This window comes from Mesoplodon bidens (assembly GCF_964165515.1).
Source record: "Mesoplodon bidens genome assembly, chromosome: 4".
Lineage (NCBI taxonomy): Eukaryota > Metazoa > Chordata > Mammalia > Artiodactyla > Ziphiidae > Mesoplodon > Mesoplodon bidens.
Window position 1 is genome coordinate 145,863,062 of NC_138160.1, and position 22,349 is coordinate 145,885,410.

Here is a 22,349-nt window from a genome sequence, read left to right on the forward strand (position 1 = left end):
CTGGGCACCACTCGGACAGCTCTCCCCACTACGGACCCGAACGCCCGCAAGGGCAGTCATTCCAGGCCCCACCCTAAGCCGCTCCCCACACTCTCAGCGCCGGGACAGTGCGGTCCACCCCGCCTCACCATTGGACAGTTTCGGAGAGCATGGAACGCTGGTTGGCTGACTTGGCCGTCAGTTAGGGTCAAGGCCTTGATAACCGGTCCCCGAGCTTCGAGGGGGCGGGCTCGGGTGCGGGCGCGGCTGCGGCTTCAGGTAAAGCGCCAGCTTTCGGGGCACCGATGGGGTCCTGGGGGGATCAGGGTACGCAGCGGGACGGGGCGCTGCGCTTCTGGCCCCTTTGAGGGCTCAGCGCGCTGCGACGGGGCGGGCGCTGTGTCCTCTGGCTGGGACCCCTCCCACACTGGGAGCCCCGGGTGGGCGGCGAACAGAGTCGGGGGGCTCTGGATTCTTGAGGTCTCCTACTTCCCGTCCTTCAGGAGCGAAGTGTGGGGGGGTTGTTCGCCCCCTGGCGCCGCAACCGACTTCGGGATGCTTTCACAGAGTCGCTCCTGGACAGCTTGGGGACCCGGGTCCATCCCCTCGCGCTGGACCTGAGTGCGTGTGTGTGTGTGTGTGTGTGTGTGTGTGTGTGGCGGGGGGTGATTCGGAAACGGTGTTTGGGGGAGGGACGGATGGCCCCCGGGCCGGCAGACAATGGACAACGGATGGAACCGCCCGGCAGCGTTTCCTGTAGGAAACTGCTCTGTCTCCGTGAGGCCGTCCTGAGGGGACAGGGGGGTGGGGGGTGCTGACCTCAGTACCTCCCCCTCCCCCCATCATCAGCCTCCACTCCCACTTCAGGGGTCTGAGAGTCCCGCCCCAAAGTTAGGGCGTGCCACCACCCAGAGCCTCAGTCCGGGAAGACGCCCCCTCCCCAAGACCGGGATCTGCACTGCCCGCCTCGTACCCCACCCCTCAGGTTTTGTGAGCACAACTCTGAGTCCCAAAATAGTCCCTGGGGCGGGAGTGGGGGCGTGTGGCGTCGGCTCTGACGGCCTAATAAGGGGGTCTCAGGCAGAGGATCCGGATCTAAGCTTGCCAGCTCGGGCAGGGAGCGAAGGAGAGGGGAGGGCAGTTGCACGCCTCCACTCCGGTGAGGCTGCAGCCCCTGGAGCCGCCACGGTCTGGGCCTGCTCTTCCCATCGGGGACACACGCAGGGGACAGGCAGGAGTGCAGGCTGGGAGGGCCGACCCCCTCTGCCTCTTTGCCCCTCCTGGGGAGGGGAGGGCTGTTTATAGAAAGCCGTCTAGTGGAGGGGTCAATGCAGAAACCCTGGCAAAGCTTCTGGATTCAAATCCTGTTTCTGCCCATGTCCGACTTTGGCTGGGTCACTTAATCACTGTGTCTCAGTTTCTCCATCTGCACAATGGGGGAAAGAATAACCTACCTCAAAGGGTTTACCTAGGATTTTTTTTTAGGTTAACTCCCATAAATTGCTTAGAATAGAGGCTAGCCCATCGTAAATGGCAAAAGTCATTGGCATATTTTTATTTACCATTCTTGGGGCATCCACCCATTTTTCAGGTCAGTCTCTGGGTCTGGCTGCTCCAGCTGGTTTGGGTCTTAGGAATGACTCACAGCTGTTTTTTTGAATTCCCAGGGTCTCAGATTTGGGTGTAACCAGGTCCCTGGGGGGGGGCGCTGACCCCACGGAGTCACACAGCCAGCTGTGTGTGAGGCAAGGCCAGACCCCTAAGCCCCAGCCCAGGTTTTTTCCATGACCCAGCTCTTCCCTGGCAGTTTCCTGAAAACAAGTCCTGAGAGGTACTGGCTGTCCTCCGTGTTGCCCTGCTGGCCGGCCCCTTACAGCCAGTGTAAGGGGACGGGAAACAGCTGCTTCAGGACTGGAAGTTCCCCGTCACTCTCCCTCCTTGGGGTGGGTTGGGGGAGGTGTCAGGGACCCAAGCTAGACAGAGTGGTGAGTGGGAGGGTTCTTCCAGCTGTGGAGCAGAATGAGTCAGGTAGACCAATGGGTGCTCAGTTGCTGGTGGGTATTAGGCACGCAGGTGGTCATCCGGAGTGCAAGAGACCAGAAGGGGTGACTGGGAAGGTTTTAGCACAGATGGGCAGTAGGTCAGGAAGAGTACAGATCGGGTCTGGCAGGCACCTGCTGGTGGAGGGCTGGGCAGACAAGAGGTCCCCCCCAGAAGATGAAAGCCCAGTCTGAGGGCATTTCCCATAGGCAATTGACTTAACTGCTTTATGCCTTCATTTCCCCTACCTGGAAAACGGGGAAACATCCTACCTTGCAGGGTTATACTTGTGGGGGTGAGGGTTACATCTAGTCAGGCCAGGCATAGAGTAGGCACTCGATACAAGCTGCTTTCCCTTCCCTGAGGGTTTTTCACGTGAGCTCTTCAAAGCCCCATCTTTCCTGCCCTATGCTCTCTGAATCAAATTTCTGGACTCAATATTTGTCCTTGTTAAATATCACATTATTAGATGTGGCCCAATCTCCCCAGTTTCTTAGAGCCTCCATCACATCACCTGAAGTGTCTCTATCCCTTTAGCCCTAAGCATAGCCACAGCTCTGGGTTTTTTGTTTGTTTGTTTGTTTTTGTAGTTTTGTTTTGTTTTCTTGTTTTTGGCCTCAACACATGGCACGGCTTGTGGGATCTTAGTTCCCTGACCAGGGATTGAACCCGAGCCCTCAGCGGTGAAAGCACCGAATCCTAACCACTGGACGACCAGGGAATTCCCTAGCCACAGCTCTGACAACCTGGGTGCCTGTGGTTCCACTACAATCTCTTACAAGCCAAGGGCAGAGCCCTGTGGCACTCCAGTAGAGACATCCCAGGAAGACTGGTATCCATTGATTTGCATCCTTGGTGCATCTGGCCCACAACTCTCCGTCATTCCTAAAGGATCTCACAAGTGACCCTGGTATAAATTCAGATGTACATGAGCCCTCGAAGGGCTTCCAACCCTCACCTTCAGCAGGTCTGGAATGCACCTCACCCTGTCCCCGCCCCAGCTGCTCTTGTTCTCTCTTTTTTTTTTTTTTTTGCAGTACACGGGCCTCTCACTGTTGTGGCCTCTCCCGTTGCGGAGCACAGGCTCCGGACGCACAGGCTCAGCAGCCATGGCTCACGGGCCCAGCTGCTCCACGGCATGTGGGACCCTCCCAGACCGGGGCACGAACCCGTGTCCCCTGCATCAGCAGGCGGACTCTCAACCACTGAGCCACCAGGGAAGCCCTGCTCTTGTTCTCTTGATCATCATCCTCTTTTTTTTTTTTTCTGCCACACCATGTGGCATGCAGGATCCTAGTTCTCCAACCAGGGATCGAACCCTTGCCCTTACCGTGGAAGCATGGATTCCTAACCACTGGACCACCAGGGAGTTCTCCTCTCTTCTCCTTTTGATGCCCTTCCTGCCTCCTCCTACCCAGTAGGCTGAGGCCTGGCATGTGAGGGTCCCCACAGTCATTCATTCCAAACTTTTTTTCAATATAAATTCATTTATTTAATTTATTTATCTTTGGCTGCGTTGGGTCTTCATTGCTGCACGTGGGCTCTCTCTAGTTGCGGTGAGCGGGGTCTACTCTTCGTTGCGGTGCACAGGCTTCTCATTGCGGTGGCTTCTCTTGTTTCAGAGCACGGGCTCTAGGTGCACAGGCTTCAGTAGTTGTGGCACGAGGGCTCAGTAGTTGTGGCTCACGGGCTCTAGAGCACAGGCTCAGTAGTTGTGGTGCATGGGCTTAATTGCTTCGCGGCATGTGGGATCTTCCTGGACCAGGGCTCGAACCTGTGTCCCCTGCATTGGCAGGCGGATTCTTAACCACTGCGCCACCAGGGAAGTCCCCATTCCAAACTTTCAAGGCCACTTGAGGGAGGAGGGAGGAGAGGGCCTGTGGGGGGGGTGTTGGGGTGGTGGTGGAGAGGACCTCTTGGGTCTGTTTACTCACTCAGAGTCCGGACTGACCCCAGAGGCACAGCCAGAGGGACAGGGCCCAGTCCCACTCTCACCCCCTCTGGGGGCTACTCCAGGAAACATGGCCAAGTTTGCCCTGAATCAGAACCTGCCTGGTAAGTGTGCAAAATGGGATTTGCATGTGTACAGATCCACACTTGGCACCCAGAGGCAGACACAGCCCCGCAGCTCCCTCCTTTGCAGAGTGGCCAGAGGGCCCTTTATAAAGGTGGATAATATCATGGCTTAAAATCTGCCTCTGGTGCCCTGTCACAGGTGGAATAAAACTCCATCTCCTCATGGTGGCCCAGAAGGTTCCCCACATCTTCTACTCCTCTCCCCACACTCCCTTCCTTCACTCTGCTCTGCATATCCTCACCTCCACCTGGCTCTTACTCAGGCCCACCCTGGTCATTCCACCCCAGGGCCTCTGCATGGGCTGTTTTCTTTTAGGAACCTCCTGTCTCAGCTGCTTCCTCCCCCTCATTCAGGGCTCAGCTTGTAAGTCCCCTCCTCAGGAAATCTGCCCTGACAGTCAGAGCCCAAGTCTGTCAGTTATTCTCTATTTCATCTTGGAATTATTATTATTGCCCTAAGCACCATTTGGTACGATTGTGTTTATCTGTCTCCTACAAGAGGGCAGGGATGCTTGTCTTGTTCACTGCTATGTCCGCAGCACCTAGAAAAGTGCTTGGTACATAGTAGGTGCTCAATTAACGCGTGAACCCTCGACTTTTGGGGAGCAGAGAGGCGTTTAAGCCTTGGGTGCGCAATCCAGGTGTGCAGGGTTTGGTGCAGGTGGAGTCGTGCAGGCGTGTCCTGGGGCAGTGGGGACGCCCTCTCTGGGTCTCTCCGGCTTGACGCCCCTCCACGCCCCTGTCATGCCCACAGACCTGGGCGGCCCTCGCCTGTACCCCAGCGTGACTGGGGGAGCTCGCAGCCCGAGTTCGCCCTACTCGGTGGAGACGCCCTATGGCTTCCACCTGGACCTGGACTTCCTCAAGTACGTGGAGGAGCTGGAGCGCGGCCCCGCCGCCCGCCGCGCCCCGGGCCCCCAGCCCGCGCGCCGCCCCCGCGCGCCACGGGCCGGCCTCGCAGGCGCGCGCAGCCCAGGCGCCTGGACATCCTGCGAGTCCCTGGCCAGTGACGATGGCGGAGCACCGGGCGCTCTCTCCCCGGGCGCGCCGTCGGGGCTGATGCTGCCGCCGCTGTCGCCGCGCGCACCCGTGCGCAATCCGCGCGTCGAGCACACGCTCCTGGAGACCAGCCGGCGGTTGGAGCTAGCGCAGGCGCACGAGTGCGTGCCCAGCCCCGGCCGCGCGATCCCGCGCAGCCCGCGCGGGTCCGGCCGCAGCAGTCCCGCCCCCAACCCGGCCCTGGCCTCGCCCGGCCCCGCGCAACTGCAGCTGGTGCGCGAGCAGATGGCAGCGGCGCTGCGGCGCCTGCGCGAGCTTGAGGAGCAGGCGCGCGCACTGCCCGAGCTGCAGGAGCAGGTGCGCGCGTTGCGCGCCGAGAAGGCGCGGTTGCTTGCTGGGCGCCGGCCGCCCGAGCCCGACGGGGAGGCCGAGGCGCGCCCGGACAAGCTTGCTCAGCTGCGGCGGCTCACCGAGCGCCTGGCCACCTCTGAGCGCGGCGTTCGCGCCAGGGCCAGCCCCGGGGCTGACGGCCCTGACGGGTCAGCTTCTAGCCTCAGCGAGGGTGCGCTGCAGGTCCTCGACGGGGCGCCCCAGACGCGGGGTACAGGCATCCAGACCGTGCTGGAGACTAAAGAGGCGGGAGCCCAGGCGGTGCCGGAGACCCAGGAGGCCGGCGTGGGGGCAGCCCCCGAGACCCTCGAGGAGGAAGCGTGGGTGACGGAGGCTCTGCTGGGGCTGCCCGCGGCCGCCGAGCGCGAGCTGGAGCTGCTTCGCGCCAGCCTGGAGCATCAGCGCGGGGTGAACGAGCTCCTGCGGGGTCGCCTGTGCGAGCTGGAGGAGGCCCGCGAGGCTGCCGAGGAGGCACAGGCAGCCGAGGAGGCACAGGCAGCGGTGGCGGCCCAGCCCCAGCCGTGCGAGGCTGCCACCCAGACCCCGTGGGGTTGTGCCGAGAGGGCCACGCAGACCGAGCCCGCTGTGGAGGCCCCTGCCCCGACGCAGGAGAACCTGCCCAGACCCACGGATGGGGACAGGGCAGTGGCACCCGCGGGTGAGTCCCCCTCCCCGTCCCTCGCTGAGCCCTGGTTTGCTGGCCACCGAATTCGAACTCAGTGTCTTCATCTTATCTCCGCCAGGCACCCTCAAATCCATTATGAAGAGGAGAGACGGTACACCTGGCGCCCAACCCAGCCCCGGAACCAAGAGCCTGCAGTTTGTTGGGGTCCTCAACGGAGAGTGAGCACTTTCCCCCTCCCCATGGCAGCGTCTTCTGGGACTGGAATGGGGTTTGAATCCCAGCTCTGCCCCTCGCTCGCGGCGTGGTCTTGGCAAGCCTCAGTGTCCTCATCTGTAAGATGGGAACAGCCACTCCCACCTCGCAGGACTCCAGAATGAGCCCCCAGGGGAGGCTCAGCAGATGCCTCCCACCCTGCCCCCAGGTACGAGAGCTCATCCAGCGAGGGCGACAGCGACAGTGAGGATGGCGCTGCTGAGCTCCCGAGGAGCAGTTCGTCGGGCTCAGGAGACGACAGCGGCGGGGGATCCGACTCCGGGACCCATGGCCCTCCCAGCGGCGGGGAGGCCCGGGACCCCGAGCCGGAGGCAGAGCCTCAGCTGGGTGCGCAGGGGAGGTGAGCAGCGCCGCGGACACGGAATAGGAACGGCTGCTCTCTTTCCCGTCTCCCCACTCCCCATCCCAACCCCTCCTTAGCCTCTCCCTGTCTCCGTCTCCCTGGCAGTAGGTGCGAGCTGAGCCCGCGTTTGAGGGAGGCATGTGCAGCGCTGCAACGGCAGCTGAGCCGACCCCGCGGAGTTGCCCGCGACAGTGTGAGTGCAGGGAGAGGCCTTCGCAGGAGTCATAGGCCCGGCAGGGACCTCCTCTGACGCCTACCTAGAGAAGAGCATCGGGTTCTTTAGAGTTAGGAGGGTCCCAAGTTCCATCACCTCGCGCCAGGGCCCTCCACAGATCCCAAGCTCTCCAAAGGGCTCTTCGCCCCAGGACAGGGCTGATCTCTCCCTGATTTCCCAAAAGGGGTCCGACCCAAGCCCCAGCCCCACTCCCGGACTCCCCAAAGACAAGCGCTCACCGCCTTCCGCCACTTCAGCTTCTTCCACAGGCTCTTCCTCAGAAGGGGAGCATCCCTGCCCCCTCGAGCCGGATACCCACACTAACTGTACTCCCTCCTCGAAAGGGTTGTGGCCCTAGGAGCGACCATCCTCCCCTGCCTGGGTTCCCAGTCCCGCCCCCACACCCTCCCTGCCACCCCGTCCTGGACCCTCGCCGATGTCTTTCCCCCATCCTGGCAGGGCGCGGCGCGCCTAGTGGCCCAGGAGTGGTTTCGAGTGTCGAGCCAGCGGCGCTCTCAAGCGGAGCCCGTGGCCGGGGTGCTGGGCGCGGTGGTGCGCCTGGGACGTGAGCTGCTGGAACACGTGGTGAACCTGACAGATGGCAACGGGAACACAGCCCTGCACTACAGCGTGTCCCATGGGAACCTGGCCATCGCGAGCTTGCTGCTGGATACAGGTCAGCATTGAGGAGGGGTGGGGAGGGCACCAGGGAATAGGGAGCCAGGGAAGGGAGAATCTGGGCAGGTCCTGGCTGGGAGGACCTGGAGAAGGATGCAGAGAAGGGCTGGCCAGGCAGAGGGCACCACTGGCCCTTCTCTGGAGGTTACATGACCCGTTATGGATAGATTGACCGCTCTGAGCTGTGAGCTCCACCCTGACCTGCCTCTCACTTTGCAGGGGGAGGGTATTCTGGGCTTTGGGATTGGGTAGACCTAAATGTAGAGGAATTACTTCATTTCACCAGCTTTAGCTTCCTCCTTTGTGAAACGGGGGATGCAGTGCCTCCCTCCCTGGGCAATTGTGATAACACACACGTATAACAGCGCCAGGCACGCACGTCAGTCACTGGTCCCCATGCCTTCTGTCCTTGAATCTCCAGCCTTGGCGTTCACCTTGTTTCTGAGCCCCAATATCCATCCACTGCGTCTTCAGCCTCCAGGGGAGGTACTGACTGGTCAGGGCTGTGACTGCCTCCCGGGCTGGGACACTGGGCCTGCAGTCCTCCACCACCAGGTCCTGCATTGGCCCCATCTCACACACATTTCTATCATCTGTCTCAACGTTTCCCCCTCTGGAGCAGAGATACACACATCCAGGTGTTGCTGAGCCCACAGACATATATTGAGAGCCTTCCAGGTACCAGTGCAGTGCCAGGATGGGGGTGGGTCACCCCCATGGGACTCACAGCACAGGGGACAGTGGACAGTAGACAAACTGTCCACCAAGAGCTCTCCTGGGTGTCCTCCTTCCGGTCCAGTATCCTCTGGGGCCTGCCCTGCCTCTCATTCTCGCTGCAGGCTGAGGCACGTCCTGCTGTCCCATCCTGCATGCCACCCCCCTATACACACAGATCCATCCCATTTCTGCAGGTCTTGGTGACTGGGGGGAAGGGCACAGCTGCTCTGGGCTGGACAGGGAGCTGGGGCTTGCGAGGAGGGGACAATGCATGAATTCAAAAGGTATTTCCTGGGACTTCCCCGGCGGCCCAGTGGTTAAGACTCCACACTTCCAATGCAGGGAATGCGGGTTTGATCCCTGGTCAGGGAACTAAGATCCCACATGCTGCGTGGTGCGGCCAAAAAAAAAAAAAAAGGTATTTCCTGGGCAGCTCCTGTCTTAAAGGGGGCTGAGGACTGGGGTGGAGGGTGGCAAAGCAGTCATCTTGGTTGCAAGGCCCGAGGCTCCTTGGATCCTCTTATTCCCTGCATTTGAACCTCCCCCACCTTCAGCTCCAACTTTCCAGACCTTGCCGTGGGCCTTCTGGTTCTCACATGGGTCAGCCCCTCTGGCCCTCCCTTCTCCCAGGACCCAGAGCCCTCAGTGCACCCTTCATGCAGGGGCTGTTTCCTCTCAGCTCCCTGGAATGAAGGGCCTGGACATGGCTGTGTCCTCCTTGTTCTTCATCTCCACTTCCAGACGGTTTCCCCTTCCTCCTTTAGTCCCATCTTGGAGCCTCTAATTGATCAGACCACTACTCCCTCCGCCCCTTCTGACTTCTCCCTCTCACCTCGTCACTCTTCATTTCTTGAATCTTAGCTCCTGGCTGGTTCTCCTCCTCTCCAGCCTAATCCTCACCAATATCAGTTTCCTGATGGATGATCCCTCCCACTTCCTGGCTTCTCAGTTCCTTTTTTTTTTTTCTGGCTATGCCACAAGGCATGTGGGATCTTAGTTCCCGGACCAGGGATCGAACCTGCACCCCCTGCAGTGGAAGCATGGAGTTTTAACCCCTGGACCGCCAGGGAAGTCCCTTCTCAGTTCCTTGACCTACTCCTCTCCCTTCACCCTGACATCAGCCTTACACTTGTAAGGTCACCACACCACCTTGATGTCATCAGTAACTATGCCCCCTCCATAATCTCACTTCCTAGCATTCTCTCCTGAACTCTCACCTTCCAACATCTCAGCTCACTGTCTTCTGTTGCCCAACTCCCACAATCCTTGAACCTCGTGGGACCAGTATCCATTGCTCCCACCACATTTCACTGTTCTGTCCCCTTGCCTCCTGGCCTATCATTAACTACTCCTTTATGTACCCTTTCAAACCCATCCCCATACCCCTCCTTCACCTCACCCTACTTGCCTGGCAGACCCCAGTGGGGCACACAGTAGACCCTCAAGTGTTTGTTGAATGAATGAATAAGCTTTCATGAGCAGGGCCTCTGGGTGTGTGTTGGGGGAGTGGAGATAATTATCAATTTTACTCAATAATTATCAAGTAAACATAATTTCCAATAGGGGTAAGGGCCATGACAAAATAAAACCAGGGGAGGGAATCAAGAAACAAGGTGATCCTTTAGCTTAGCAAGGCCTCAGGGAAGGGAAAGGGAAAATAGGTGGGTCCCCTGGCTAGCTGCAGAGACCCCACTTTGGTTATTTCTCTGAGCCCCCTTCTGCACCCAACACCCTCCACCAGGGTCACAGAAGCTTGTGGATGGAATGGACACCTAGAGAGTATGCCACACAACTAGGGAACGCCCTTAATCCTGACTTAACCCTTTTACTCGCCAGCCGGTTGTCTCAGATCCCCTCTCACTAGGGCACCCTCTCCATGACCCTGATCCACTCCTTTCCCCAAACCTCTCCCACCCATTCATCTCTGCAGACTGTCCCTAGACTTGTGGAGCTTTCAGAATGGTGGGGTACAGGAGTGTTAAACATTCTGGGGAATGAGGTCCAGAAGTAGGTGCGGTGCTGTGAGGAAGAGGGCCAGGATGGTAACAGAACTGACCCCAGAGAAAATGGAGCTGATGTCTGTGTTCAGTTCGGAAGGATGGGCAGCAGTAACCAGGCTGTCAGTTTCCTAGGGCTGCTGTAAAAAAGTGCCACCAAGTACCACAACGTGGGTGGTTGAAAAGAGAAATTCATTTTCTTGCAGTTCAGGAGTCCAGAAGTCCAAAATCAAGGTGTTGGCAGGGCTGTTTCCTTCTTAAGGGCTCAGAGGGAGAATCTGTTCTGTGCCTTTCTCCAAGCTTCTGGTGGTTGCCAGCAACCCGCAGCTTATGGCAGCTTGTCTTCTCTGCCTTCTGCATCATATAGCTCTTTATCTTTGCTTCTTCCGAGGATGCCAGTCATATGGAATTAGGGCCTATCATAACCTCATCTTAACTTGATTATGGTTTGCAAAGATCTTACTTCCAATTAAGGCCACATTCATACGTACTGGGTGTTAGGAGTTCAACATATCTTTTGGCGGGGCGAACACAACTCAATCTGTAACATAGGCTTGGGGGAGAAAGGACAACTCCAGAGGAAGGAACAGAAGTTGATAACAGAGCCTCAGAGGCGGTGGTGAACAACGGCCTGTATTCCAGGTGCAGTGGGGAGACACAGGAGGGCTCTAAATAGATGACGGGGCCAAATTTCTTTCTTTTTTTTTTTTTTTTACATTTGTAGCAAGTATTACTATCAAACTCCACTCATTGGGCCAGAGACCTTTGTGATGTTAGCGAAAAACTTGCCCCTCATGTAGCACACTACCTACACTTGTGAGTTCATCGGCCAGTGGCCTCAACTCCAAGCTCTAACAATGTGCAGCAAATTTCTTTTGATCTCTTTCTGGATGCTGCATGGAAACTGGAGCGGACTTGGACACCAGGGGGGCCCGGCTGGCATTTCTCTGGGGGAGCAACAGTGGTGGCTTGATGGGTAGTAAACGTGAAAATAGAAATGTCCATTTATCTCATTCATCGAGCAGCTACTAGGTGGCAGGTATTACTCTAGGTACTGGGGGATACAGCAGCAGACAGAACGAAGCCCCCAACACAATTTGAAATAGGAAGGTGAGGAAACTCTTCACTGAGATGAGATGCGAGCAGAACCCTGAAGATAAGGGAGGAGCCATGTAGATCTTGGGGGGAGAGCCTTGTAGGCAAAAGGAACAGTAAAATCACACATGACCCTCAGTGACCAACCTGACTGAACAAATGAACCTGAGGCTTGGAGGGAGGCGAGTGGACTAGGGGGTGTCGGCTTCTTGGTGGACTGACCCCTCTTCTCTCTCCCAGGGGTCTGCAAGATTGACCACCAGAATCGAGCTGGCTACTCCGCCCTCATGCTGGCCGCACTCACCTCTGTGGGGCGAGAGGAGGACATGGCCGTGGTCCAGAGACTCTTCCGCATGGGCAGTGTTAACGCCAAGGCCAGCCAGGTGCGTAGATATCTCCTCCCTGGCTCGGAGTCCAGGGGTCTTTTCCACTTGTGGAGCCAAATGTCTGTGACCCACCTCTTTCCCCCGGAGCTGACACCAGCCCTGTCCCCTTTCTTTCCCATTCCCCAGACGGGACAGACAGCCCTCATGCTGGCCATCAGCCACGGCCGCCAGGACACAGTAGCGGCCCTGCTGGCATGTGGGGCAGATGTGAACGTGCAGGATGCAGATGGGGCCACAGCGCTGATGTGCGCCAGCGAGTATGGGCGCCTGGACACTGTCCGGTTGCTCCTGGCCCAGCCAGGCTGCGACCCCGCCCTCCTGGACAACGTGAGCCACCATGGGGCTGGTGGGGTAGTCACACCTTGGTTCAGGGACCTGACTGTCCCTATCATCCCTCAGGAGGGCACCAGTGCCCTGGCCATCGCCCTGGAGGCTGAGCAGGATGAGGTGGCTGCCCTGCTGCACGCCCACCTGAGCTCAGGCCAGCCCGGTCCCCCGGTGAGTGCAGCCCTAGCCCCAGCCCCAAGAGAACAGTTTCCCAGCTGCACAGCTCAAGGATCCCAAGTCAGCCCCAGGAAGGTGGCTTCTCTTCATGCACCCCGGGGGAGTACCAGGGGTGGGGAACCTGTGTCTGAATTCTATGTGGCTGGGATTTGATGTTCAACCTGCAGAACACCCAAGGGCTAGACACACCTTCACTTTACAGGTCATGAACCTGAGGCCTCCAGAGGGGACATGCCGTAAGGTCAGAGTAGAGCTGTCAGACCTAGGTCAGACCATGTCGTGTCAGTGGACTCCTGTTACTGCCCCCCATGGAGGCTCACAGCAAAGGAATAAGGGGCCCTTTAGGTCGAGGGGGCAGGGGAGGGGGGTGCAGGCTCCCCACAAGTCAGAGCTTCAGGGTTGGAGACGATGAGTTTGCCCGCAGCAGGCAGGAAGGGCTGGTCTGGGGGCAGAGCACCGAGTCTGTCCCCAAGGGGGAGAGGCTTACGTTCAAAAGGCAAGTGCCGGGCTGTTCTCAGCACTTTCATAATTAAAAATCATCCTGGGAATTCCCTGGCAGACCAGTGGTTAGAACTCCACACTTCCACTGCAGGGGGCACGGGTTCAGTCCCTGGTCAGGGAACTAAGACCCCGCATGCCTCATGGCGCGGCCAAAGAACACAAAACGACGCAAAACACCAACTCATGCTGTGAGCCTAGCCATCCCACACTCTCCTGTAGAGATGGGGGAAAGGAGCCAGGGAGGCCAAGTGCCTCTTCCAGGTCACATGGGACAGAGGCGGGATTCAAACCCAGGTGCTCTGGCTCTGCTGTAAGAGGTGGGGTTCCTGCTTAGGCAAGGTCAGTGGACAAAGGCAAGACCTCCACTAGGCTAAGCAGCCCTGAGTCTAAGGGGGCTGAAAGCCAGTGTCCTGCCTACAGGAGACTGACAGGAGCCCCCCTCAACCTCTCTCACCAGCTGCCCTCTGACCACCTCACGGCCTAGCCAGGTGAAGGAGGCTGCAGTGATGGTGGAGAGGAGCCCCCACCTCAGTGACTGGCCTGACACACTGGACCTGGATTGGGGGAGAGCTTTCCCTCGCCCACCTCAACCTCGGGGCACAGCAAGGGTCAGGGTCCACAGGGAGGGGCTCTGCTTGAACTCTGCAGGGTGAGGTGGGACCTGAGGCACTCTGGTCCACTCACTCCTCCAACCTTCTTCCTTAATAAAACATTCCTAACTCAGCTTATCTTGTTTTGGAGATACACACAGACACGTGCTTCTCCCTCCTCAAACAGAGAACGCGTTGTTGGGGAAGACAACCCCTCCGCCCCCCTTCCAGAGTGCAGTGGGTCAGTGCAGACCATCTGGGGGTCCCATGGGAGGGTTTTATAAGGTTAGTGGCAACCGAGACAAAACCCCAAGTTTACACAGAATATAAACGCTTTATTAACAGCAGGTCATCCTCGTGGGCCAGGTAGTCGACCCAGACACCCAGGACCCTGTAAACAAACCCAAGTATGAGATGCTGACAGGTCCCCCTCAGCAAGTGGCAAACTCCCTCCCCTGTCTTGCCAATCTCAGCAAACCCCTTCTTCACACCCTGCCACCAAGAGCCCCTCATCCGTACGCTTGGCGAAACCTCCCTACCACCAGCCAAAGGTCTAACAGGGACCTACCTACTCTGTTTCCCACTCCAGTTGTGCACTCACCAGTCCCAAGTTCAGCGCAGCCTCCGAGCCTCTCGCTCTGACTCCAATAGGGTGAGCACGTCGCCCTCGCGCACGGGGCCTTTCACGTTTCGGATGATGGAGCGGCTCGTGTCGTCCATGAATTCTACGCGCACCTATGAGGTTGACGGGGGTGGGGGGGTACCGGGAAGAAGTCAGGGTCGGCCACAAACTCGCACTGTGGGATAGACAGCTGGTTTAGATTCAGAGCACGTGTCTGCTTAGACACACTTAAAAAGGGGACTGAGCCTAGGAAGTAGGTCTGGGCCGGGAGACGAGCCGGAGAGGGGCCGAAGCGTGGAGAACAAAGCTCTTGAGCGCCAGAAAAAGCCACTGGTGGGGGACAGCTGCCGCTCTGCGCCCGTCGGGGACGGGAGCACAATCGTGAGGGCGTGGAGCTACACAGTGGTCGTTGGGATTGGCTGAGCCAAGAGAACGAGGTATGTCAGGGCTTGAGGAATGAGGTCGACCGAGCCCAGACCCGGTGGGCAAGGCCTCAGCAAAGGCTCGGACCCTCCATGAGTTTTCCGAAAAAGGGTACCTATCGGTTCTCAGATACCAGGGCACAGAAGTCATCATCGGAGACTCAAGACCCCAGACCCCCCCCCCCAGACCCCGCCTCCTCGTCTCTCCAGCTCACCTGCGTGCACTGTCCCTGCGAACCGGTCCTGCCCAGCACCTTGGTGACCTGCGGTAAAGAAGTTGGGATCAGATCTGGACCACCCGGTTCCCCTACTCCTTCCTCCCTCATCCGGGCCCTCAAACCCGGGCTTCCGCCTCACCCTGGCAAGCTTGATGGGCTGCACACGGCTCGTATCCATGATGGCGGCGCGGCGGCTGTCGGGCGGAGAGGAGTCACGTGTCTCGGAGAGAACATTTATAAGGCGTCCTAGCCCCGCCCACTCCCGCTCTCGCGAGACCATACTCCATGTTCCCAGCAGCCCTCGCGGTAGAGACGTCACCGGCGCCCTTCAGCGCAGGGGAAAGATGGCATCTGCTACTCGTTTCATCCAGCGGCTGCGGAACTGGGCATCCGGGGTGCGCGGGGCGGGAAGGGCTCCACTGGCGAGGGTGGGGCTGTGGGCTCCGTGCGCCCCGGACACGCTCCTGTTACTCACCCCCCTCCTGCACCTCTCGGGCTGAGGCCAGTGGTGCTGAGAGTCCCCTAATAAGCCGGGACCCCGCGCTCAGCCCGGAACCTCCAACTCTTGACCCTTCCAGCCCAGGGCACGCCCACCTCCACCCCCAGCCCTTGGCCCTCTCTTGGCTGGGGTCCCACTCAGGCCTGGGATTTACCTAGTCCTTCTTAGCTTTGGATCTTGTGGCCCCGACCTCCAGCTTTCCTGTTCACCTCCAGGGCCCATATCCTTGTCGCCAAATGCCCATCTTCCGCCTTCCCTTCATTTGTCCAGCCCCGGACTGCCCCACGTTCGCTGGCCTTCTCTTCTGGGGTACCCTGCGGGCTGACCTTCTTCCTCTCTCTCCCACAGCAAGACTTGCAGGCGAAGCTGCAGCTGCGTTACCAGGAGATCTCCAAGCGGTGAGCAAGCCCCGCTCGCTGCCCGGACTGCAATCCTGTCCTTCCATCAAAATCAAAACCCCTGCTCTTTTAGACCCCTGAAACACTGGGCCGAAATCCTGCCTCTAGCCGCCTAGCTTGCTACGGAGGCAGAGGTTTGCCTTTAATCTTGCTGGACTATGTCGGAGAGTGGTGCTCGTGGTACAACCAGATGGGGCTTGAATTATGAGTGGGAATCCTCAGTGTGATTTGCAGTCCTAAGTGTGGCCCTGCTAGTTAGTGTTATCATCCCCAAGCTACGCATGAAAATATTTGAGGCTCGGAGAGACTAAATCATTTGCTTAAAATCACTCAGAAGCCAGCAAGTAACAGCTGGGATTTGAACCCATAAGTGTATTGATTTCAAACTCATTTGAGTCCAAAAATTTCTTGACATTTACAAACCCCTGCTGTGTCCTCAACCCTCTGGGATACCAGTGCGAACAAGAAAAATTCTTCTCATTGCTTTCATGGAGTTCATATCCTGGGGAGGAGGGAGAAACATAACATAGGGAAATAAACACAGCAAGTAAAAAACATTGTTCTAGAATGCTCTGAAGACAAAGTGAATAAGCTGGAGGGTGCCTACCTCAGATCAGGTAATCAGGAAAAGGTCTCAGGGATTGACGTTTGAGTGACCTGAAATGCCAAAGGATAGTTATTAAAACATTCCGGGCAGAGGGAGCAGTAAGTGCCAAGGCCGTGTAGCCCGACAGAGCCAGAAGTAGGAAGCAGGCTAGTGTGGCTAAAACACTATGAGAAATGGGGAATAACGATATATATATGAGTGGCAGGCAAAGGTAAGGCAGCCATGGAGGGTTAGCATGAAAAGAAGAACAATAACATTAAAATAACCAAATCTATGTGAATGCCTGCATGTTGTGACTGATTCCAAATATCAAAAGTTTTAAATTGCTTTTCCATCCAGGGTAGTTGATACAGTTGAGGAAACAGTTTTGTAAAATTTTCAACTTTTTTTTAAAAAGGATAATGGCGCCCCCTAGTGATTCATTTAGGCCTTTCCGTTGGGCGCTGGTTCTTTTTATACTTTGTGTGCTCGTTTTCTGTTGGTCCCTACCCAACAGAGGGTCATCTCTGCACTCCAGGGGTTAAGCAGATTCTAACTTCAACACAGGATATTGCCTTTATTTATTTTATTTTATTTATTTATTTTTAATTTATTTATTTTTGGCTGCGTTGGATCTTCATTGCTGTGCGCGGGCTTTCTCTAGTTGCGGCGAGCGGGGGCTACTCTTCGTTGCAGTGCGTGGGCTTCTCATTGCGGTGGCTTCTCTTGTTGCGGAGCATGGGCTCTAGGCACGCGGGCTTCAGTAGCTGTGGCTCACGGGCTCTAGAGCTCAGGCTCAGTAGTTGCAGCGCATGGGCTTCGTTGCTCCGTAGCATGTGGGATCCTCCCAGACAAGGGCTCGAACCCGTGTTCCCTGCATGGGCAGGTGGATTCTTAACCATTGCGCTACCAGGGAAGTCCCTAATTTATTTTTTATTTATTAAAAAAAGGTTTTTTGGCCGTGCTGCATGGCTTGGGGGATCTTAGTTCCCTGACCAGGATCGAACCCGGGCCATAGCAGTGAAAGCACCAAATCCTAACCACTGGACTGCCAGGGAATTAGGATACTGCTTTTAATATTAAGTTTTTAAACTTTGTTTTTATCTGTATTTCTTCTTTTCCCCTTGGTACAATGACTGTCACTTGTTTTAAGAAAAACTTGAGTCCTGGCAAAATGATTATCAGTAAAGTTGGTTAAAAAGCCAGATGAGGGACTTCCCTGGTGGCGCAGTAGTTAAGAATCCGCCTACCAATGCAGGGGACACGGGTTCGAGCTCTGTTCCGGGAAGATCCCACATGCTGTGGAGCAACTAAGCCCATGCACCACAACTACTGAGCCTGTGCTCTAGAGCCCGCGAGCCACACCTACTGAAGCCCGCGTGCCTAGAGCCCGTGCTCCGCAACAAGAGAAGCCCCCGCTTGCCGCAACTAGAAAAAGCCCGTGCACAGCAAACAAGACCCAACACAGACAAAAAAAAAAAAGATGAATGAGAACCCGATCTGTTTATGATTTTTCTATCTTTTCTGCCCTCCCTCTCTGCAGTGGTTTCCAGGGAAGCTCATCTTTTGTTAGCAATTTTGTTTGTTTGTTTTCTGTTAGCGTCTTTTGTTAGCGAGGTTAGTGATTACTTTTCAGGCCTCTAACTTTGTATATTGACCCCAGGGTTTAGTCAAGCGAGGACAGAGCTCTGTTCACTCCCCCTCTGGTGGCAGCGACCACGAGGTGGCAGCAGAGACCTCACAGGACAAAATGCTCTGAGTAATAAGGCTCGATCCCAGTAGAGTTCTTCAAGAGAGTTCCTGAGAGAACTGGAAACTCAGAGGTTCTGCAGCCTGGCCTTTGGGGACAAAGCCCCTCAGAATGAGCCAAGTCTGGGGTTGTTTCCCAAGCGTTTGCTGACCATCATTACTTGGTAGGTGATGGGCAGAGCCCCAGGCCCCAGCCTCTTCATTTCTCGAGGACCTGTGGTGGAAATGAGACCAGCTGCCAAGCTCTGGGCCATGGAGAGGTGGGAACAGGCCTCCCTCATGAAAGGGTCCTCCATATCCGCCACTTTTGGGGCAGGTCGGGGACCTGTGGTGGGGCAGACCCAGGCCTGGCCTTCCAGCATCTTCACATCCAATACAGGGGCTCCCACCTGCTTCTGGGCATTGGACCCTCCCCAGGCATATGGACATGGCAGTGTATCAAGGGATACTCCTGGCCTGCAGCACATCCCAGGGGCTGCCGACCCCAAGCCTCGTGACTGAGATGGTGGGCCCATGTTCCAGCACAGCCACGCAGTGAGAACGACTTGTCATTTTTGTTTCAGTGCCCATGTTCTTTTTCCTCAGAACTCAGCCTCCTCCCAAGCTCCCCGTGGGCCCCAGCCACAAACTCTCCAACAATTACTACTGTACACGTGATGGCCGCCGGGAAGCCACGCCGCCCTCGATCGTCATGTCCTCGCAGAAGGTGCTGGTGTCAGGGAAGCCAGCAGAGAGGTGAGGATGCCTCAACACCCCTCCTGCGACCAGCCCTCTCTCCTGCTTGTGCTTTTCAAGATCCCAAGTCTGTTGAGCATCAACTGTGGCAGGAAATGTACTGCCGGGGGCTTTTCATCTGAGAGCTCTGAATCCCCAGCTACCCTGGTTGGGTTTCCTGCAAAAAGCAGAGGAAGCTCCAAGGGCCCTTCAAGGGCCTTGGAAGAAGCCCAGGCATTGTTGTTTTTGTAATTTTATATTCTTCTTAAAGAGAGAATTGTATAAACCTCAGGCCCCTCAAAACCTACTTTGGTCCCTGGCCTCAGGCATTGTCTCTTAATTAAACAGGAACAATAATGTTATTTACTTTAGAGAGTTCTACTGGGACAGAATCCCACAGACTGGGTGGCTTATAAACAACAGAAAATTGTTTCTCGTGGTTCTGGAAGCTGGGAAGTCCAAGTTCAAGGTCCCTGCAGATTCAGTGTCTGGCACTTTCTTTGTTTATAGATGGTATCCTTTTTTTTGCCACACCATGCAGTATGTGGGGTCTTAGTTCCCCAACCAGGGATGGAACCCATGCCCCTTGCAGTGGCAGCGCTGAGTCCTAACACTGGACCGCCAGGGAAGTCCCCACAGATGGTATCTTTTTGCCATGTCTTCACATGTTAGAAGGGGCAAAGGATCTCTAGGGTCTCTTATAAGGGCACTAACCCCATTCATGAGGGCTTCACCTTCATGATCTAGTCACCTCCCAGAGGCTCCTCCCCATAACATCATCACGTTGGGGCGTAGGATTTCAACATATGGATTTTGTGGGGACACATTCTGTCTATAGCAGAGTCATTGTGAGGATTAATCCTCATAATTAAAAATCTGTAAGCTCAAGAATGGAGTCAGTGCCATATCTGCCTCCTGATAACTCCATGAGTTAGGCAGTGATGGCCCCTGCTGCAAAAGAAGAAATTGAGTCACAGAGAGGCCAAGTGCCCTGCCTGGGTCACACAGCTGGCAGGTAGTAGAAGCATGATTTCAGAGCAGTTTGCCCAGACCCCCAGTGGTGGTCCTTGGCCCTTCTGCCAGTGTCCTGTTCTGGGGCAGCGGGAGTGGGGTGCGAGTGGGAAGGGGTGCTGGAGGAGGAGCCCAGCTATTCATGCTGGTTCTGGGACCAGGAGCCGAGGCACGCCGACCAAGGGTTCATGCGGGGCTCGGGGCCGAAAGGGGGCTTGTCAGCTCACCCTTTGGGGGACCCCATTGGAGGGCTCTGGGCATTCTGAAACACTGCACTCTGGCCTCCAGATCCATGGTGTCAGCAGATGTGTTCCTGCCGGGGCAGGGGGGTCTCCCTCAGCTTCCTCCACACTGTTCTCTGGAAACCTGGGCCTAACTCAAGTCTGTTTTCATCTTCCAGCTCGGCTGTAGTAGCCACTGAGAAGAAGGCTGTGACGCCAGCTCCTCCCATAAAGAGGTGGGAGTTGTCCAAGGATCAGCCTTACCTGTGACACTGTGCCCCAGGACGCCTGGCTAAGCCCTCAGGGCCACTGGAGTGCTTCCTCTTCCTTGGACTTTGGATTCCCTCTGGGGAGAACGTGACCTAATTTATAAAAAATATATATTGAGCTCTCCAGAATGGCTTCTGTTTTTACTTTTGAAAGGACACACAGGCTTACTTGAACTTCAGGGTGAAGTTGGTGCCGAATCTCTTAATCCCATGAACGCTCCAGGAGCAGGGGAGGATAGTGGTTCTCGAGCTCCAGGGTGACGGTGCTGTCACTGGGTACAGAGATGTCACTGTCCCTTTCTCGAGGGCCTGGCTCTAACTCTGAGAGTGTCAGAGCGGGTTCCAGGACCTCTGGGTGTTTGGGGGCACTGACTATAAAGGACAGTGGGGCGGAACAAAAACGGCTCGCTTCCTCCTCTCCCGAGAGCTCTCCTAGCCATTGCTTGTGCGGACATTCACCAGCAGGCTCCCACTACGGCCCCTGCCTGACCTTGACCACCCTGCCGCTCAGCAGGGACGGCAGAGGACAGTGAGGTGGCTCACAGGGAAGGCTCACCTAGGCCAGTGGGGAAAGGCCTCCCTGAGCCAGAAACGTTTCTGTGTGGGCCTGGGGGACGTGAGGCAGAGTCAGCCCAGGAAAGGAAGGGGCTTCTTTCTGTGGAGGAATAAGCAGGGAGTGAAAGCTGAAAAGGAAATGGCCTTGATTTGGTTGTAGGAGCGAAGGGGAGCCATGCAGTGACCTTAGGTGGGGGAGTGTTGTGGCTGCCCTGTGGAAGAACCCCAAAACCCATCAGTAGGTGAAGATCAGCTGTATGCCAGGAGAGTGTTGAGGCTGGCCCGCCTTTGGAAGCTTGGAGCAAGGCAGGAAAAGAGTCCCAGGAGGAGATATAAGTGCTCCAAGAGTGGGTGGTACAAATGCTAAATGCTTATGAGAAGAAAAGGCTGGGAAGTCTTCCTGGAGGAGGTGGGATTCTGGTTGGAACAAAGGATGAATTAGATACAGAAAGATCAGGAGAGCTGGGCAGGGTGTGCAGAGGCCACAAGGAGGATAACGCTGGAGGGCTTCTAAAGACCCCAGGCAAGATGTGCCATTGAAAGTTTCTGAATAAAGTTTTATGACCCAGCCCCCTTCTGCCAAGTGAGGTAGCAGTGAAAAGATGGCTGTCAATGAGGATGCGGGCCCTCACTAGACCGCGAATCTGCTGGCACCAGGGTCTTGGACTTCCCAGTTTCCAGAACCGTGAGAAAATAAATTGTTGTTTACTGTATAAGCCAAAAAAAAGAAAAAAAGTTATGACCCAGACTTGAAGTTTGGCGAGGGAGTGCCGTAAGAAAGAGGTCTGACACCTCTTGAGCACTTCCTCTATGCCAGGTACCATTCTAAATGCGTTATATCTGTGATCTTGGTTCCTTCCCAGAGCAAGCCTGTGAGGTTATAGCTGTTGTTAAACCCTTTTACCCTCAACAGAAGAACAGGCGTGGAGAGACAAAGAACTCTCAGGCTCATCAAGAGATGGCCCTGAACCTAGCCGCTGATGAGCCTGCACTCAGCCGCTACATATTGTCAGCTGGGTGAATCCACAACTTCTTCGGTTTTTCTCCCTGGACCCCAGATGCCAACCTCACCAAGAAGCCAAGCCTCACAGGTGGTGTGGGACGCTCCCCTCCCCTCCCTTCCCCTCCTGCAGGCAGTCCTATTTGCTGCCCTTTCCAACTGCCTCTGCACCAGTGCACCTTTGCCTCTTACCCCATGTCTCCTGAGCATTGGAGATTATTATGGAAAAAAAAATGTATATATATACATACACTCCAAATGCAGCTATAATCTCTAACACTTCTGAATAAGCATGCCATCAACCTGCAAATAGAGGTCCTTCTGTGAAAATCTGGCCGCTTTAGTATTGCTTCACGGGACATTTGCACAGCTGTTACAACGCTGAGGACAGTGACTTGTCTGGGGGGCCTGCTGGCAGTAGCGCTGCTTCTCCTAGGGGCAGAGCTGTAGATAAAACACAGCAGCCAATTGGATAGAAAACCTGCAGACGGTTTGTGTTTTATGTGCCTAGTGAGCGTGAGAAGAGAAAGCCCAGGCTGCTTTCGCCTGTCTTGTTCCCAGAGTAAAGTATAAGACCCGGCTGCCTCTGAGGAGCCTACACGGATTATGAGGTAGTGAGCGTCGGTGAGAACATCCAGGTGCAAGGGACAGAGGACCCAGGATGAAAACCAAGAACCA

At 56.2% G+C, this 22,349-nt stretch overlaps 3 protein-coding genes across 10 annotated transcripts; 2 read left to right on the plus strand and 1 right to left on the minus strand.

The window, feature by feature from the left end:
- The first annotated feature begins 228 nt into the window (after positions 1-228).
- Positions 229-13,540, plus strand: KANK3 (KN motif and ankyrin repeat domains 3). 8 transcript variants are annotated; one of them, XM_081232109.1, is made up of 10 exons: positions 229-258; positions 3,309-4,074; positions 4,850-6,142; positions 6,228-6,327; positions 6,531-6,722; positions 6,834-6,918; positions 7,399-7,615; positions 11,667-12,139; positions 12,212-12,310; positions 13,275-13,540. In XM_081232109.1, exons 2-10 carry the CDS (start codon positions 3,741-3,743, stop codon positions 13,299-13,301), a joined length of 2,820 nt encoding a protein of 939 aa, XP_081088235.1. In that variant the 5' UTR covers positions 229-258; positions 3,309-3,740; the 3' UTR covers positions 13,302-13,540. The 8 variants fall into 8 exon arrangements, with proteins under 8 accessions (XP_081088235.1, XP_081088242.1, XP_081088238.1 ...); XM_081232112.1 differs by lacking the exon at positions 229-258 and having other exon boundaries at positions 294-3,455; positions 3,958-4,074; XM_081232113.1 differs by lacking the exon at positions 229-258 and having other exon boundaries at positions 294-3,436; positions 3,958-4,074.
- Positions 13,541-13,727: 187 nt separating this feature from the next.
- RPS28 (ribosomal protein S28) lies at positions 13,728-14,900 on the minus strand. Its single transcript, XM_081232267.1, has 4 exons — positions 14,809-14,900; positions 14,667-14,714; positions 14,009-14,142; positions 13,728-13,798 (listed from the first exon to the last, which is right to left on the minus strand). Exons 1-3 carry the CDS (start codon positions 14,845-14,847, stop codon positions 14,020-14,022), a joined length of 210 nt encoding a protein of 69 aa, XP_081088393.1. The 5' UTR covers positions 14,848-14,900; the 3' UTR covers positions 13,728-13,798; positions 14,009-14,019.
- A 37-nt stretch (positions 14,901-14,937) lies between these two features.
- NDUFA7 (NADH:ubiquinone oxidoreductase subunit A7) lies at positions 14,938-20,245 on the plus strand. Its single transcript, XM_081232264.1, has 4 exons — positions 14,938-15,064; positions 15,517-15,566; positions 18,487-18,636; positions 20,027-20,245. Exons 1-4 carry the CDS (start codon positions 15,014-15,016, stop codon positions 20,115-20,117), a joined length of 342 nt encoding a protein of 113 aa, XP_081088390.1. The 5' UTR covers positions 14,938-15,013; the 3' UTR covers positions 20,118-20,245.
- The last annotated feature ends 2,104 nt before the right edge of the window (positions 20,246-22,349 follow it).

Excerpts from the sequence above, each read along its gene's own strand:
- KANK3 (XM_081232109.1), top strand. The coding sequence starts at position 3,741 with ATGGGCTTAATTGCTTCGCGGCATGTGGGATCTTCCTGGACCAGGGCT. Across the intron at positions 4,075-4,849 it reads CCTGAATCAGAACCTGCCTG|ACCTGGGCGGCCCTCGCCTG; the intron begins GTAAGTGTGCAA and ends TCATGCCCACAG. Across the intron at positions 6,328-6,530 it reads GTTGGGGTCCTCAACGGAGA|GTACGAGAGCTCATCCAGCG; the intron begins GTGAGCACTTTC and ends CCCTGCCCCCAG.
- RPS28 (XM_081232267.1), bottom strand. The coding sequence starts at position 14,847 with ATGGATACGAGCCGTGTGCAGCCCATCAAGCTTGCCAGG. Across the intron at positions 14,715-14,808 it reads AGCCCATCAAGCTTGCCAGG|GTCACCAAGGTGCTGGGCAG; the intron begins GTGAGGCGGAAG and ends TCTTTACCGCAG. Across the intron at positions 14,143-14,666 it reads CGCAGGGACAGTGCACGCAG|GTGCGCGTAGAATTCATGGA; the intron begins GTGAGCTGGAGA and ends TCAACCTCATAG.
- NDUFA7 (XM_081232264.1), top strand. The coding sequence starts at position 15,014 with ATGGCATCTGCTACTCGTTTCATCCAGCGGCTGCGGAACTGGGCATCC. Across the intron at positions 15,065-15,516 it reads TGCGGAACTGGGCATCCGGG|CAAGACTTGCAGGCGAAGCT; the intron begins GTGCGCGGGGCG and ends TCTCTCCCACAG. Across the intron at positions 15,567-18,486 it reads TACCAGGAGATCTCCAAGCG|AACTCAGCCTCCTCCCAAGC; the intron begins GTGAGCAAGCCC and ends CTTTTTCCTCAG.